Raw genomic sequence first — 14,117 nt, 5'->3', positions numbered from 1 at the left:
ACTACTCAGTAAGAGCTAGCTATTTGTTGTAATAATCAGTACTTTAGCATGACTTCTATGATCCTGTCTCCAAGGACTGACATCTGGGCAGAGACATCAGTTTCAGGGAGAGAGGGAAGAGACATGGAAGAGAAAGCCCTCCAAAGCAAGCATACCAAAATGGCTTCCTCATCTCCCCCCCTCTACCTCAGTGTTCCCACTGAACATCTGAGTTCACTTTCCACTGCTACCAACCCAAGTTCAAGTTTCAGATGGTCTTACTATAGAGGAGGACATGGTGGAGAAGGTCAAGGTACTGTGCAGATAAGCCGGGTGCCCGAGAGTGACTTTGGGCTTCTGCCCTTTACACAGCCTTTTCTTGGTTTCAGACAAGATCGTATTCTGTGGCCCAAGCTGGCCTTGAACTCATAGCAATCTTCCAGGGGCATCCTAGCCTTGATACATCTTCCCATTAGATACTGTTCAATACCAGTTCTGTTCTAGGGGACTTCTGGGGTTCCTGTTCCCTAGCCTCATAGCTAAACTTACTCCATTATTTAAAGTGAAGAAAGAGAAGTCAAATTTAGAGTTTTAGCTTACTAGGCAGAGTACTTGCCTAGCATGCAAGAAGCTCTGGACTTGATCTCCAGAATGCATAAACCAGGTGTGGTGGCACACACGCTTGTAATCCTAGCACTTAAGTGCAGGCAGAAGGACTAGTAGTTCAAGGCCATCCTCTTGTACATAGTTCAAGCCAGCACATGCCTTTAATCCCAGCACTTGGAAGGCAGATCTCTGAATTCATAGGCCAGCCTGGTCTACATAGTGAGTTCCAGGCCAGCTGGGGCTACACAGTGAGACCCTGTCTTGGGATGTGGGGGGGGGGCTGTAAAGACAAAGACCACACACACACACACACACACACACACACACACACAGAGAGAGAGAGAGAGAGAGAGAGAGAGAGAGAGAGAGAGAGAGAGAGAGAGAGAAAGAAAGTCAAATTCCCTTTTCTCCCACCCCTGGGGCCTGACTTTCGCCCTAGTTCTTGAAGCCATTTGTAGTTATTTGTCTGACACTATGGTTTAACCTGTTCTCTGTGCTTTAGAAGGACACAAGAAATACACCCAAGCTTGACAGAGAGCAGTAATCTGTCTTGTACCACCATGGAGAGTTCTCAAGATCAAGATGTCTAATTGTGACTACCCTCAGGCCACATCAGAGAAGCTGATGAGAAACCTGTAGGATGTAGGATCAGTCGTGAGGCAGGGATAACAGGGGCTGTGGGCAGGAACATGTTCTAGATCACAGACAGGCAGGCTCAACAGCAGGGGAGCGTGGGCCCTTTATTCTGTTAGGAGAGGAGCGCTTTTCTAAGAGCCACGTAGGACTGGCCAGGGGCCCTTACAAAAAGCAGATGGGTGTCTTGGGCACGTGCCTCTTTGCAGACTTGCTTTAATCTAAGTTCACCATAGGGTACGAGTTCTAGAGAAAACGCCACTGAATGAGGAGCTGACTTCAATCCATATGGAATACCAATGCCAATGAGTTGGAGCCAGAGCCAAACTTCCACCAGTGAGGAAGTCCCCATTCAGGTGGCCTGTCAACATAAACTTAGGCCTCCGACTGCAGCTCCATCCGAGGGATGCTCTGCCATGCAAGCTCCTTCCCAGATTATGCTGGGAAGCTGTTCTGCTCCCTTCTCGGTGGCAGAGACATGGCAAGTTAACTGAAGAGTCCTCTTGGCTTTTTCCTCTTGGACTTGGCCAGCTGAGGTCTCTGCGTTGGGCCTGAAGCACCCTAGAAGAAAAGGAATTCCAGTTAACTGGAGTTTTGAAACAGATCTCTCTTGGCTCCTGGTTGGTATGAAGCCCTTCTTAAAGTATCTGATGTAGATGTTTTGAGGTTTATTTTAGGAAGTGCTATAAGATTCTAAGTGGGCATGTCTCTCATGGTCCATCACCGGAAGTAGAGTATATTCTGCTTCCGGTGAAAAGGGAGTCGAGGTTCATCACTCAACTCAAGAATGACAGGAGACAGCAAGGGAGGAGGATGTGAGAAAGCACGATGCTCTACAACTTGGCAGGAGCCCACAATCTCTCTCACACCACCAAGGCCGTGTCAACTAGGCAGCAAGCACAGAAACCATGGCTGCCAGGTTACGGGGCCAACTTCTCCAGTGTTCGGAAGGCCGCCCAGGAAGCTGTTCGTGTCACTCACTGTGGGCTCCTGTTCAGGCTCTGAGAGGGCTGGAGTGGAGGAGGCTGGCTGTTCTGGCTGGTTCAGAAGCTGGCTATCAGTTCTTTGAGGGGAGGTGCTGCATGATGTCTGAGTCTCTCCTGAAATCAGAAAGATCAACAGAAGGCAGAGAAAAATGCCTGCTCTCCGGAGAGCAGAAGCATTCACCAAGCATTCGGACGAAGGGCAGAGTTTGCTATTAATATATTAACAGATTGAAGGAGGCAGCTTCCAGCTGACGTTGAGCAAACCCTGTTCCTACGAAGACTCCAAAGCCCACTTTCAGCACGTAGGTTGAGTTTCCTTGGTTCACGGGAGGTGAGCAAATCTCTATGCAGCCCCCGGGTTAATTTTCTGGTTAGTGCTCTTGCTAACTCCTAGGCACTGGGGCCGGCTAGTTATGAGAATGCTCTGTGGTGGGGCATGTGTTCTGTATCTGCACCGGCCACGTGGCTACGGAGCACTTGAAATATGGCTAAAGTACACATGGGAATGATTTTTGATTTTATTTAGTTCTTACTGATTGAAATGTGAATAGATGATATGGTTAGAACCGCTAAATCCAACAGCATAGACCTAAGCTCTAACTCTACCCCACGCAGGCCAGCTGTGACTGGGATACTCACCAGAGCCACGGCGCTTCTGCCCTGCTTGGATCTGCTGTCTGGTGACTGCCACATACACACTCTGCAGATTCATGGCAAATGGCCTTCCATCACCAACGGTGCATGCCTCCGGCAGTTTCTAGAGGAAAGGTGACATTGTCATTGGTTTGCCTGGCTAAAGAAGAGAGCTGATATCCCACTGACAGAACTGCCATCAACTGCAGACCAACTGAACGAAGAAGTATGACCCAATACACGGCTTCCCTTTGAAAGCCTGCTGGAGCTGCTGGTTATAATAAGCCTTCCTGTGCACTGGCCTCTGAAAGGTCACTCTGACGGCTCCTCCAGTCATGAAGTCAACTGTGCTTTCCTGTGAACCCTCCACAGGCCTCTGGCCTCTTTCTTCTTAACCTCTTGGGGGGCTGTTTTAGGAAACTATCTTCCTTGGCTGGGGGTACAGTTTATTGACAGAGTGCTTGCCTCGCATGTATAGGTCCCTGGGTTCAATCCCCAGCAGCACCACCATCCACCAAAGAAATGATCTGTCCTAAGCATCCCTGAGATGTACGGTTTGCTGTCTTAATGACATTTACTTCTGAACTTCCACAGTAGAATGAGAAAAAGAATGAAATCCAGATGGGAGAAGGGGACGAAATAGGGACAACAGACTGAGAAACAAGAAAGAATTATGGCGGCGTGACTTTAGTCAGAGTTGGAAAGTACAGTGGACAGAGCTTTGGAGACCCACCTGCCACCTTATACTCTGGACCTGAAATCCAGCTGTGCTTACTCTACTCCACAGGCCCCTCAGTGAAGGGATACTTCTCCCAAGGGGAGTGAGAAGTTTCTCGAGGAGTGAAAAAAGTTCCTCTTTTATAGTACATTAACATAGACACATACAGTGCATAGATGTTATCTTTGCATTCACTCATTTATGCATCTCTGCAAACACATATGCAGAGGTTAGAAGACAACCTGTGGGAGGTGGTTCTCTCCTCCTATCATATGGGTTCTGGGATGGAACTCAGGTCATAAGACTTTGCAGTCAGCGCCTTTATCTATGGAGCCATCTTACAGGCTCCATAGACAGACCTTTGGTACATCTGTGGAATTATGATTTAGGAAAAGTTGAGAGATTCCTGAAGGAGATAACGATGACATGGAAGTTGGGAAACTGCTTTAATTATATCACCATTGCCACGGGATGAATGGTAGATGACTTCCATTCACAGCAACAGGCTTTGCTTACTTTCTCTTTTCAGCTGAACTGAACTGAAAGAATGGCCGAAGACTGAACTACACGCAGTAAAAATGTGATGAGAGTATGGTGTCTGGTGGTCCCAATCTAGCTGTACTTCAGAGTCCTGGAATTCATCTGTCCCCAGGCATGCCAACAATGATGGTTCCCAGCCAAATTAGCAGGTCCAGGAGAGCAGTTGGGCCAGAAGCTTACACGGGAACCAAGTCCTCAGCCTGTACTTAAGATCTCATGTCAAGCTCCTTTCCTGTGATCTAAGGATGTTTTTTTTTTTTTTTTTTTTTGATTTTTTGAGACAGGGTTTCTCTGTGTAGCTTTGCACCTTTCCTGGAACTCACTTGGTAGCCCAGGCTGGCCTTGAACTCACAGAGATCCACCTGGCTCTGCCTCCCGAGTGCTGGGATTAAAGGCGTGCGCCACCACCGCCCGGCCCGAGAACTTTTTTTCTTTATGGCGCTGGGCATCGAGCCTAAGGCTTCACTCATGCTAGGTGGATGCTCTACCCCTGAAGCTACACCCCAGCGTGACATCATTTCTGAAGCCCACTGTGGGGAAAGAACGGCCCAGAACTTGGGGGAAGCAGTGGGGTGGGTGCCGGATCACCGGGGTTACAGTCAGTCTCCCTGAGTGGGTGGAGGCTCAAGAGTCAGTCGTTGACCCCAGGGGATAAAAACACTCATCACTCTGTGAGGACTACCTCAGGCATGGACTTTCTTTCATTTTAGTGCGATAGAACCCAGGTTTCAATGAGGCTTGGACTTTCACTGGAGAGCACAGACAATGAATCAGAGAGCCCAGGTCTAAACTTTGCCTCCGGCAGTAATCCCAGCGAGTTATCATACGGGCCATCTTCAGTTACACTCTGAGGAGTGACCCGAAGCCGAAGGTGAAGCAGCAGGCCACAGCGCCTCCACTCTGCCTCTCTTGACTCTCCGATCCTTAAGCCAGCTCTCCAGAAGACAGCCCCCCACTAGCTGGGCAGCAGACCCTGGCGGCTGAGAAACCAAAAGATGCTCTCCTTTCTTCAGTGTCTGGGGTCTGTGCTCAAGAAATGGATCCCCTTCTGGGTCGTTCACATACAATTCAGTAGGCACAGCCCAGTCTGTACAAACAGGCCTGGCAGAATCCAGGCAGCCAGGGGCATTGGCTCCTTCCCTTTACATGGGAGGAAACAGACTCATTTTCTAGGCTGATCTTTACCCAGCTCATGTCCTCACCCCGTAAATGAAGTGCTAGAAGTAAAAGTCATTCAAGCTATGGCTACCCTGGCCCTACATCCAAGTCTAGGACCTAATCTTGGTCCCTCCTCTATTCTCCCTTCTTGGAGAGATCTGGCCCTGTGGCTGCCAATGGCTATCCTGTTCACACATCTAGTCTCAGAAAAGTACTAGCAATACCACTACATTTTCTAAATGCCTACTGTGTGCATTGCTCTAAGGATTTTAAATACTAACCCACTGTTTTTAATCTTCTTAATGACCACTTTCCTGTCACTTAGAAGAGCTCCTCGCCTGCTGGGGGCTCAACTATTTGTGGATGAACGAACATGGTGGGCACTAGTGTGGCCCCATTTGACTGAGATAGTTAGCCACAACTAGTAAGCAGAAGAAACTGAATACTAGGCAGTCTGTCCTCACGACATAAACATAACACCACTACTACTTATTTACTTCTCCGAACGGCAGGTTTAGTCAAAATGGGAATCTAGTCTTTATCAGGATCACATCATAGTTTAGCTGTTATCACTAAGGGGACAAGAAAACCTAACAGATAAAAAAGGAGAACTGAGTGTGGGAGAGAAAAGCAGTGACTGGTACAGACTGGAGCCCTCGGGGGCTGAGCCGCCGTCCTCTATTCACAGTGGCTCTCCAGCATGACTGAGTCCCTGGGCATCCTCTCAGCACAGCCAGGGAAGAGAGTTATGTGGCCACCTGAGTTAGGAAAGCAGCAACATTAGCTCCCAGGACCGGACAATGGTAGGGGCGAGGTGGGGCAGGCCACAGAGATCAAAGCGAGAATGCTGGAGTTGGAACTAAGCAAAGCAAATAAATAGTGTCTCCTGCTGTAAGTACGCCTAGCCAGGAGCACTGTGTACCAGCACAGAGCGGGTCACTGCCCAGAATGGCAGGGCAGGAAGAGTCAGGTGAGCCCACTGCAGAACCCTTTCATCTGATTAGCCCGAGATAATTCGAGCCAGGGAAAAGGGGACTGGGATTACAGAGAGCAGGCACTATAGGAGGAGGTGCAGGGGATGGACTCAGATCTGAGTCAACAACACAGCCGTAAATAAAAGTCCTACCTTTGAGAATTCACATTTGCATGTGTGTGATAGGCAGATATTTATTGTTTGGTTTTGTGTTTCAAGAGATATGAAGTTACAGAATTACAAACCAATGGTGATAAAAATTCAGAGAAGAAAGGGGTGAATTCCAACTGAGAGTCCTGAAAAAAAGCCTCACAAGTGGTGACATCAAGGGGAGCTTTGAAAGGCAGACTCGGAGCATAATGGAAACGTGAGGTACAAAAGTGTGAAAGAATGGGATGTGCAATGCAGAGTGCAACCAGAAAGCTAAACTCACACCCACTGGATTGCAGCCTGCTTTCTCTGAATCGGGGTTATGCCCATGGAGATTTCCTTGTGTTTATAATTGGCTTTCTCTATTTGATAGTGTTTGCAATAGCTTCCTTGGTGCCCAAGTAATACTAAAACAATGATGTAGACTCAGAACTTCCTCTGGGTTCCACTTTTAGATTTTCTGTTACATTTATTTCAACTCCTAGTCCTTCTTCATTACTGACTTCAATAGTCACAAGTACTGCATAGCCCTCCCACCAGCCACTGCATAGCCCTCCCACCAGCCACTGCATAGCCCTCCCACCAGCCACTGCATAGCCCTCCCATCAGCCACTACATAGCCCTCCCACCAGCCACTGCATAACCCTCCCATCAGCCACTACATAGCCCTCCCATCAGCCACTGCATAGCCCTCCCACCAGCCACTGCATAACCCTCCCACCAGCCACTGCATAACCCTCCCACCAGCCACTGCATAGCCCTCCCACCAGCCACTGCATAACCCTCCCACCAGCCACTGCATAACCCTCCCACCAGCCACTGCATAGCCCTCCCACCAGCCACTGCATAGCCCTCCCACCAGCCACTGCATAGCCCTCCCACCAGCCACTGCATAGCCCTTTCATCACCAACAAATGTGTACCCTCCTGAGATACTTCACTAGGACTCTGGCTCCTGTTATACCTTATCAGAAACTTTGGGGAAACCAAAGTGACAGAACCCCCTCGGGGTACCTTATTTCCCCTTCTTGTCCCTGATGCAGTCTACTTTTGCTACTGGGGCCCACCTTCTTTTGTGGTCACCCCCACCTTCACCAACTCCAAACACATACATTCCCAACGGTGAAGAAATGCAAGGAATCCTAGAGGATTTGTGGGTAAGATCCCAATGGGCACTTTCAATAGAAGTAGGTGGTCTGCTCCCCCATTCTTTCTTCTGAGATGTTCCAGAAAAGAAACCTTTAGATTCCTGAGAAAGGCTCACACTAACACACAGCTCCCCTCTGGATATGTATTTCTGTCTAAGGACAGATCTGCTAGATAGAAAGAGAAGGGAACAAGTTAACCAGAACCCTCCAGCATCCTTCCCTGGGTTGCTTCTGGCATTTGTCCCAGAAGCTAGCACAGTCCCAAGGCCTGGGGACTAACCCTCATCCTGTCACAGCCACCAAGGTCAGGTCCCCAAACGTGACTTCTCTAAAGGTAAGAAGTTCTCGCTGTCTCCCTACAGAGCCCACACCTCTGTCTGGGACTCTGGTGACACTCTCCATTAGCTTCTCTTAGAGACAAGAAACAGCTTTAGAAAACTCCTCTAAGCCTTTAACCACCAAAAGGATTGCCAAAATAAGCAGATGGGAGCATGACAAATGATTTAGAAGGCATCTAGTGAGAAAGTCTTTTCAAGAAACATGACCCCCTGTGCCAACCTATTCAACTCTAAAAACTACCGACCATTTACTAAGGAACATGACCCCCTGTGCCAACCTATTCAAGTCTAAAAACTACCAACTATTTACTAAGGCACGCAGGACTGAGCAGGTGCTGCCCTCTTGAGGCTTGCACTCTAGAGACCCACAACAAACACAGGGCTGATTTCATACTCTCAGGGGCTGGCAAGATGGCCCCCAAGCCCAATGACCTGAGCTCAATGCCCAGGACCTACAGGGTAGAAGGAGAGAAGCTATTCCCACAAGTTGTCCTCTGACTTCTACATGGGTGCCATGGCACGGCTGTCACCCTAAGTTGAATAAGATAACTTAGTCAAAGCATTGTGGAATGGGGCAATAATTTTATGCACTGTTTTATTTGTGTGTGTGTGTGTGTGTGTGTGTGTGTGTGTGTGTGTGTGTGTGTCCCCATCTGTCCATCCGTCCGTCCATGTCCCATAGGTCAGAAGAGGATGTCAGATCCCCTAGAGGTGAGTTACAGGCAGCTGCAGCCAGCTGACATGGGTGCTGGGAAGCCATGCTCAGTCCTCTGGAAGAGCAGCAAGCTCTATTAACTGCTGAGCCATCTCTGCAGCCCTATATAGTTTTAAACAGAGGTCAAGGAGGGTATCATGCAGTACAATTCAAAAACTTTAAATGGAAGTGAGAGAGTGATCCATCCATATGGGTGACTTATTTCCAGTTTTCCTGGAACAGTCCACTTTAAGCTCACTATCCATTTTAATTATTATTAGAACCTCTTTCTCTTTACAGGTGTCTGGATATGAACGACACATTGGGTGGTCACCCTGCACGAGAGGACGGGCATGGCAGGTGCACGGACATGTTCCTGTGCTTACAGCAATCATGACATGATGCAGCGGAAGCTGACATGGTCTGCTTTATGTTCAGAAGGATCACTGAGGAGATAGAGGGAAGCTGCAAGGGATAGTGGGTGAGAGCAGCGCGGGCTGTGAGGTTTGGGGGAATCTAAAAGGGTGGCCTGCACACCTTCAAGCTGCTGGGCTGGGTGTCGCGGGACAGGAGTCAGGCACAGGGCAGATGTAACAGGAAGGATCTAGAAACCTATGAACTCCCGAAATCAAAGGAAAGCTGGGCTGGCGCGTGCTCAGTGGGGAAGGTTTGTCTAGCCTGGGAAGGCCTAGGTTCCGTCCCCAGAGATGCATAAGAAGAAAAAGACAGCAATCTGAGCTGATGGCTGTGTCCACAACACCCAGTTCCTGCTTCTAGTGTCTTGTTTTGAGAAAACAGGGGAGGGGAAGAAGACAGAGGGGCAGAGGAAGCCGAGACTGGGAACACCTGTACCACAGAGCTTGTGAGGAGATTAGTAAGAGAACCGAGCACTATTCAGGAAATGGATGTTCTTCCCTTTGTAGGGCACACTGGGACCGTATTGTGTAGCTCAGGGTGGCCTCACACATGTTACCATGTATCAGGGACTGGCTTGAAATTCTGATCCTTCTTCCTCCACCTCCTGTAGAGGCATTCACCACCATGTGGGGCCAACTTCTGAGCCGTCTCTTGCCTGGTCCTATTCCTCCACCAAGCTGACTCGAGGAATGTCCAAATGATAACACAGATGGAGAAAGCAGGGTCTTGTGACTGGCATCCCAAAGCACAGAATTTCCCAACAACTCAGTGATTAGTCAAGACACAGGTGAGGGAGAGAGCCCAGGGTCACCATCTCCTTCCACCATGCCAGCCTATTCCTCAGTCTCTGAAGACCAAGAGTGAGGCTTCTGTGTGAGAAGGCCTGGGTCTAGATCCTACCTCCACCAGTGCCCTAGTGAGTTACTAGCTGCTGCTCTGAAAACCTTTGTTTCCTCACCAGAAAAATAAGTCACCCACACCTACTTCGGGAGCATAGTCATGGATCCTGGGAGGTGATTAATTTTGGTCTTTTAGAAGACGTATTTTTATTTTTTTAATTATGTGATACATGGGGGAAGGTCTATACATGTGGAATGTATGTACTGTGGAGTCCAGAGAGGATACTGGATCCTCTGGAGCTGGAATTACAGGAGGTAGTGAGTCTACCTGACCTGGGAACCAAATTCTGGTCCTCTGCAAGAGTAGCAAGTGCTCTTAATTGCCAAGCTGCCTTCCTTGGTGTTTGTGAAGGACACCCGCTCCTCATTTCCCCATACCAACTCTTGTTGATCCTCAAAAGTCACCTCTGGACGCTGGGTGGCAGTGGTGCACGCCTTTAATCCCAGCACTCAGGAGGCAGAGGCAGGCGGATCTCTGTGAGTTCAAGGCCAACCTGGTCTACAGAGTGAGTTCCAGGACAGGCGCCAAAGCTACACAGAGAATCCCTGTCTCGAAAACAAAACAAAACAAAACAAAACAAAAAGTCACCTTTGTTCTCCCACTTCTCAGGACCTGCTCAAGAGATCAAGGCTTTACCTCATTCCATCTGACCTTTGTAGGAGGAAACGGGGACAAAGGAAATTCAGTTCTAATTCTCTCCATGAAACATGCAAAACATGACCTCCACTGGCATACCATGGCATGTATGTGCATGTGTGTGTGCACACACAATTTAAATAATTTTTAAAGTATTAAGAGAGCCCAAGCTGCCTAGCGGTGTTTCAACTGGGAATGCTTTCTCATGACTACTGATATTTCCTGCTTCCTGACAAGGCTATGGAAGGACTGCTACATAACTCCATGAGGGCTATTTGGAAAGCAGAAAAGCTTGTCCTCCAGTCCATCACCCAAAGGGTTGACAGCCAAATGGTTTTGGGTGGGATTAATCTCTTGGATTCCTCAGAAGTGAGAGAGGACAACAGGAAGGGGACCGAGAGAACAGTCACACAGTGGTGACGCCTGGGCTTCAGACGACAACCGTCCCATCCTGCTTTTCCACAGCACCTCATCCAGATACAGTTTCTGAGTTTTCGGCAAGACCTAACCATGAGGGGTTCCCGTTTTGTCCCTCGCTGTCTTAACAGTCCCATATCACATGAATATGACCAAAGTACATATTTCATATGTACGGAAATGTCATGCTGAAACCCACTGTTTTGTACAAATAATAGTCGCTCATGAAGGGGAGAAAAAAGTCGACCCGTCTATCTGCTCAGATGAGAAACCTTGGTATCTCGGGAAGAACACACAGCATCCTAAGGGCACACTGTCCTTGAAGGTCCACGTGTGAGGTCAACAGCGCAGCTGACGCTGCTCAGTGTTTGGTCTGACTCAGCTTTGTTTGGGTCTGTGCCTGTCACAAGGCCACCACTGACCTCCACAATTAGCCTCTCACTCCTAAGCAGCCACACAGCGCTGGGCTAGAGGGAAAAGAACAGTGAGCAAGCTGGGCATAATCTTGTGTTTAGAGACCTTACAAATCCATTGTGGCTCAGAGAGCTTGAAAATTATTTAATGTACAGTCTCCTTTCCCCTTTAGAATGAGGTGGGAGAATAGAGGCATGCTCACATCGAACGTGTAAGCATCCTGTGTGCCATCCAGTCCAGTTCCCTGGTCGCCTCCTGAGGCCTCACTTGAGACTGGGATAATTTTAACATCTGGTTCTCACCGTGCTGGAAATACAACAGAGGTTAACACAGGTGAAGAGTTCAACGCAGTTCCAGGTACACAGTCGCAAAAGTCTGGCTGTGCTACTTAACTCCTCTGGTTCAGTCTGAGAAGAGGAAGGGAAGAAAGCCCCACAGGGAAGGTCCAAGCGGGAGGCTGCAGCCGCACTTCCAAGACTGAAGATTTTGATTTTTATGCTTGGTTTGGTTTGATTTTTTGAAACAGCATCTCACTGGGTAGTTGGTCTCGAACTTGCTTGTGATCGTTTTGTGAATGTCACCACCCCTGGCTAACTTAAAAAGCGATGTGACGCTCGAGAGTCACACATGCTAAGCACATCCTCTACCACCAAGTTATGCAGCTGCTGTCATGAACAACTAACTTTGTAAATTAACCCAAGAGACCTCCACAGTTACCTTATCAGCCAGGCAGTAAAATAGTCTCATTTCATACAAGAAAAAAACAAAGGCCAAAGGATTAATTAGTTCTCCCAACGCACAGCAGAACGGAGGAGATCCCAAGAAGCGGCCTTCAGAACGTCCCCATGACCCACGACGAGGCAGAAGCCTCACAGAACCACCTTGGACAAGTCCATTTCTCCCTGAGGGGATGGTTCCTGTTCTGAGACCCAGCAGCTGCTAGAAACCAGCTCTGTCTCCCTTCTGAGGCCCCAAAGGACCGGCCCAAGCGGCAGAGGGAAGAACACAATGCCTTCTTGAGGGGGTGAGCCGTGCTTCACCCCTGCACAGCCTCCCAGGGCACCAGAAAGTCACAAGCTGACTGCGGCACAGGGAGACTCGAGATTCTGAATCGCCTTTAGAAAGAAGCACAGCCTCTCCGAGTCGAGTCGTTGCAGGAAGGCCCCAAAGAAAAATAATGGCAGAGGGAGTGGAGTGGGGGCGGGGGCAGGGCGGCTGCTCTCATAAGAGCCCTTTGTGGTGGCTGCCTCTGAAAGGAGGTTTTGCTAGACAAGGTGGGACTTCTCAAGGTGACAAGCAAATGGCACAGACTGAGCTGTGACCCTCCGCTCACTCCAGAGCCACCCCCTCCCCTTTGGAGGGCCAGAGCCCAAACTGTCCCAGGAGCCCCACCCAGCCCCAGCACAAACCATGGCTTTCTAGTCTGCCGAGCAACTAATGAGTGGCAAAGGGGCTCCAGGGACCAGAGTGGTTTCCTGGGGGGATGAGTCCTCTGAGCCTCGCAGAAAGTGGAATCAGTGGACTCGCAGCTCCAACTCCCTTTCCTCTGCTTTGCCCCCCCCCCCTTTGCCCAAAACAAGCAGCTCCTGTCCCTCTGGCTCCGGCTGGCCTCACAGCGGGACAGGCAGTCTCAACATCAGGTTATCACCCCTCTCACATTCTGTTACCTCAACATCCCTTCCCAAATGGAAACGAAGCAGTGTGGTGGAACCAGGAAGGGAAAAGCACCACGTTTAACAACACACCCCCAGTTAGTTCTAACACTCCCAAGGCCCAGCTCTGCACCATGCCACAGCCCTGTGCGGATTCCTCTGCCTTCCTGGTTTTGTGGAGACGAGAGGACAGTCAGCTGGGCCCACAGGTGCAAAGGTGAAGTGGGGGACCAGCAGTGTTCCCCGCAAGACCTCTGCCGCCAGGGAGATTCTCTTTCACCAGATTACATGCCTGACAGCTGGGAACACAGCCTGTGCCGGGTTCAAGGGCTCCCCGCCTTCACCTGCCTGCTGCCTACTCTCGGTGGGGTGGTAGTGTCTTCTCCCTGAGAAATCCTGTTCCACTGGATGATGTACCACTTTCCCAAATGTGCACACAAGCGCATGTGCATACATGCATATGTGCATACGCATGCACGCACGCCAATAGTAAAAATGAAAAAAAAAACTTTAAGCTCTCAAATCAGTATTTGAGAATAAACTGAGGAATAAACTGAGAATAAACATGGGAATAAACTGAGGTGATCACTTTGAAAAATGATTTGGCAGTTATCTATTAAATCAAAACATTCACAAATTACCTGTGAGGCAACCATTCCAATCCACTGTGCTCATTCAAATACAAATTGTGGCACTGTCTTACAGAGACATAGTACACAGAAATGTAAACCATGCCATATGGATCAAGTTTATAAACGGAGTGAAAGAAGTCAGACAAACGAATGTATGTGATATGACTGTATTCAGACAAAATTTAAAACAGGCAAAATTAATGATTATATAAGAAGTCAGGACACTGGTTACCCTTCTGAGGTGGAAGAGGAGTACTTCTGAGAACTGAAATGTTCTAATTCTTTTTAAATTTTTTGACTTTATTTTTATTTTATAAATATGAATGTTTTGCCTGAATATTTGTATGTGCATCGCATGTGTACAGTCCCTACAGAGACCAGAAGAGGGCATCAGATCCCCTGGGGCTGGAGCTATGGTTGTGAACCAACATGTGGGTGCTGGGAATTGAACCCGGGTCCTCTGGAAGAGAAGCCAGTGCTCTTAACTGCTGAGC

At 48.8% G+C, this 14,117-nt stretch overlaps 1 protein-coding gene across 2 annotated transcripts in view; it reads right to left on the bottom strand.

Annotated features, from left to right (window-relative positions):
• Window positions 1-1,300: 1,300 nt before the first annotated feature.
• Nhej1 (non-homologous end joining factor 1) overlaps window positions 1,301-14,117 on the bottom strand; it is a 97,212-nt gene continuing 84,395 nt past the window's right edge. For both annotated transcript variants that reach the window (XM_076550036.1, XM_015985646.3), the window contains 3 exons: window positions 2,844-2,961; window positions 2,200-2,318; window positions 1,301-1,779 (listed from right to left, as the gene is read on the bottom strand). In XM_076550036.1, the coding sequence (XP_076406151.1) occupies window positions 1,705-1,779; window positions 2,200-2,318; window positions 2,844-2,961 (312 nt within the window). In that variant the 3' untranslated portion in view covers window positions 1,301-1,704. The remainder of the gene's footprint in view (window positions 1,780-2,199; window positions 2,319-2,843; window positions 2,962-14,117) is intronic.

Source organism: Peromyscus maniculatus, chromosome 13 (genome assembly GCF_049852395.1).
Source record: "Peromyscus maniculatus bairdii isolate BWxNUB_F1_BW_parent chromosome 13, HU_Pman_BW_mat_3.1, whole genome shotgun sequence".
NCBI lineage: Eukaryota > Metazoa > Chordata > Mammalia > Rodentia > Cricetidae > Peromyscus > Peromyscus maniculatus.
This window is presented reverse-complemented; position numbering and strand designations above follow the sequence as displayed.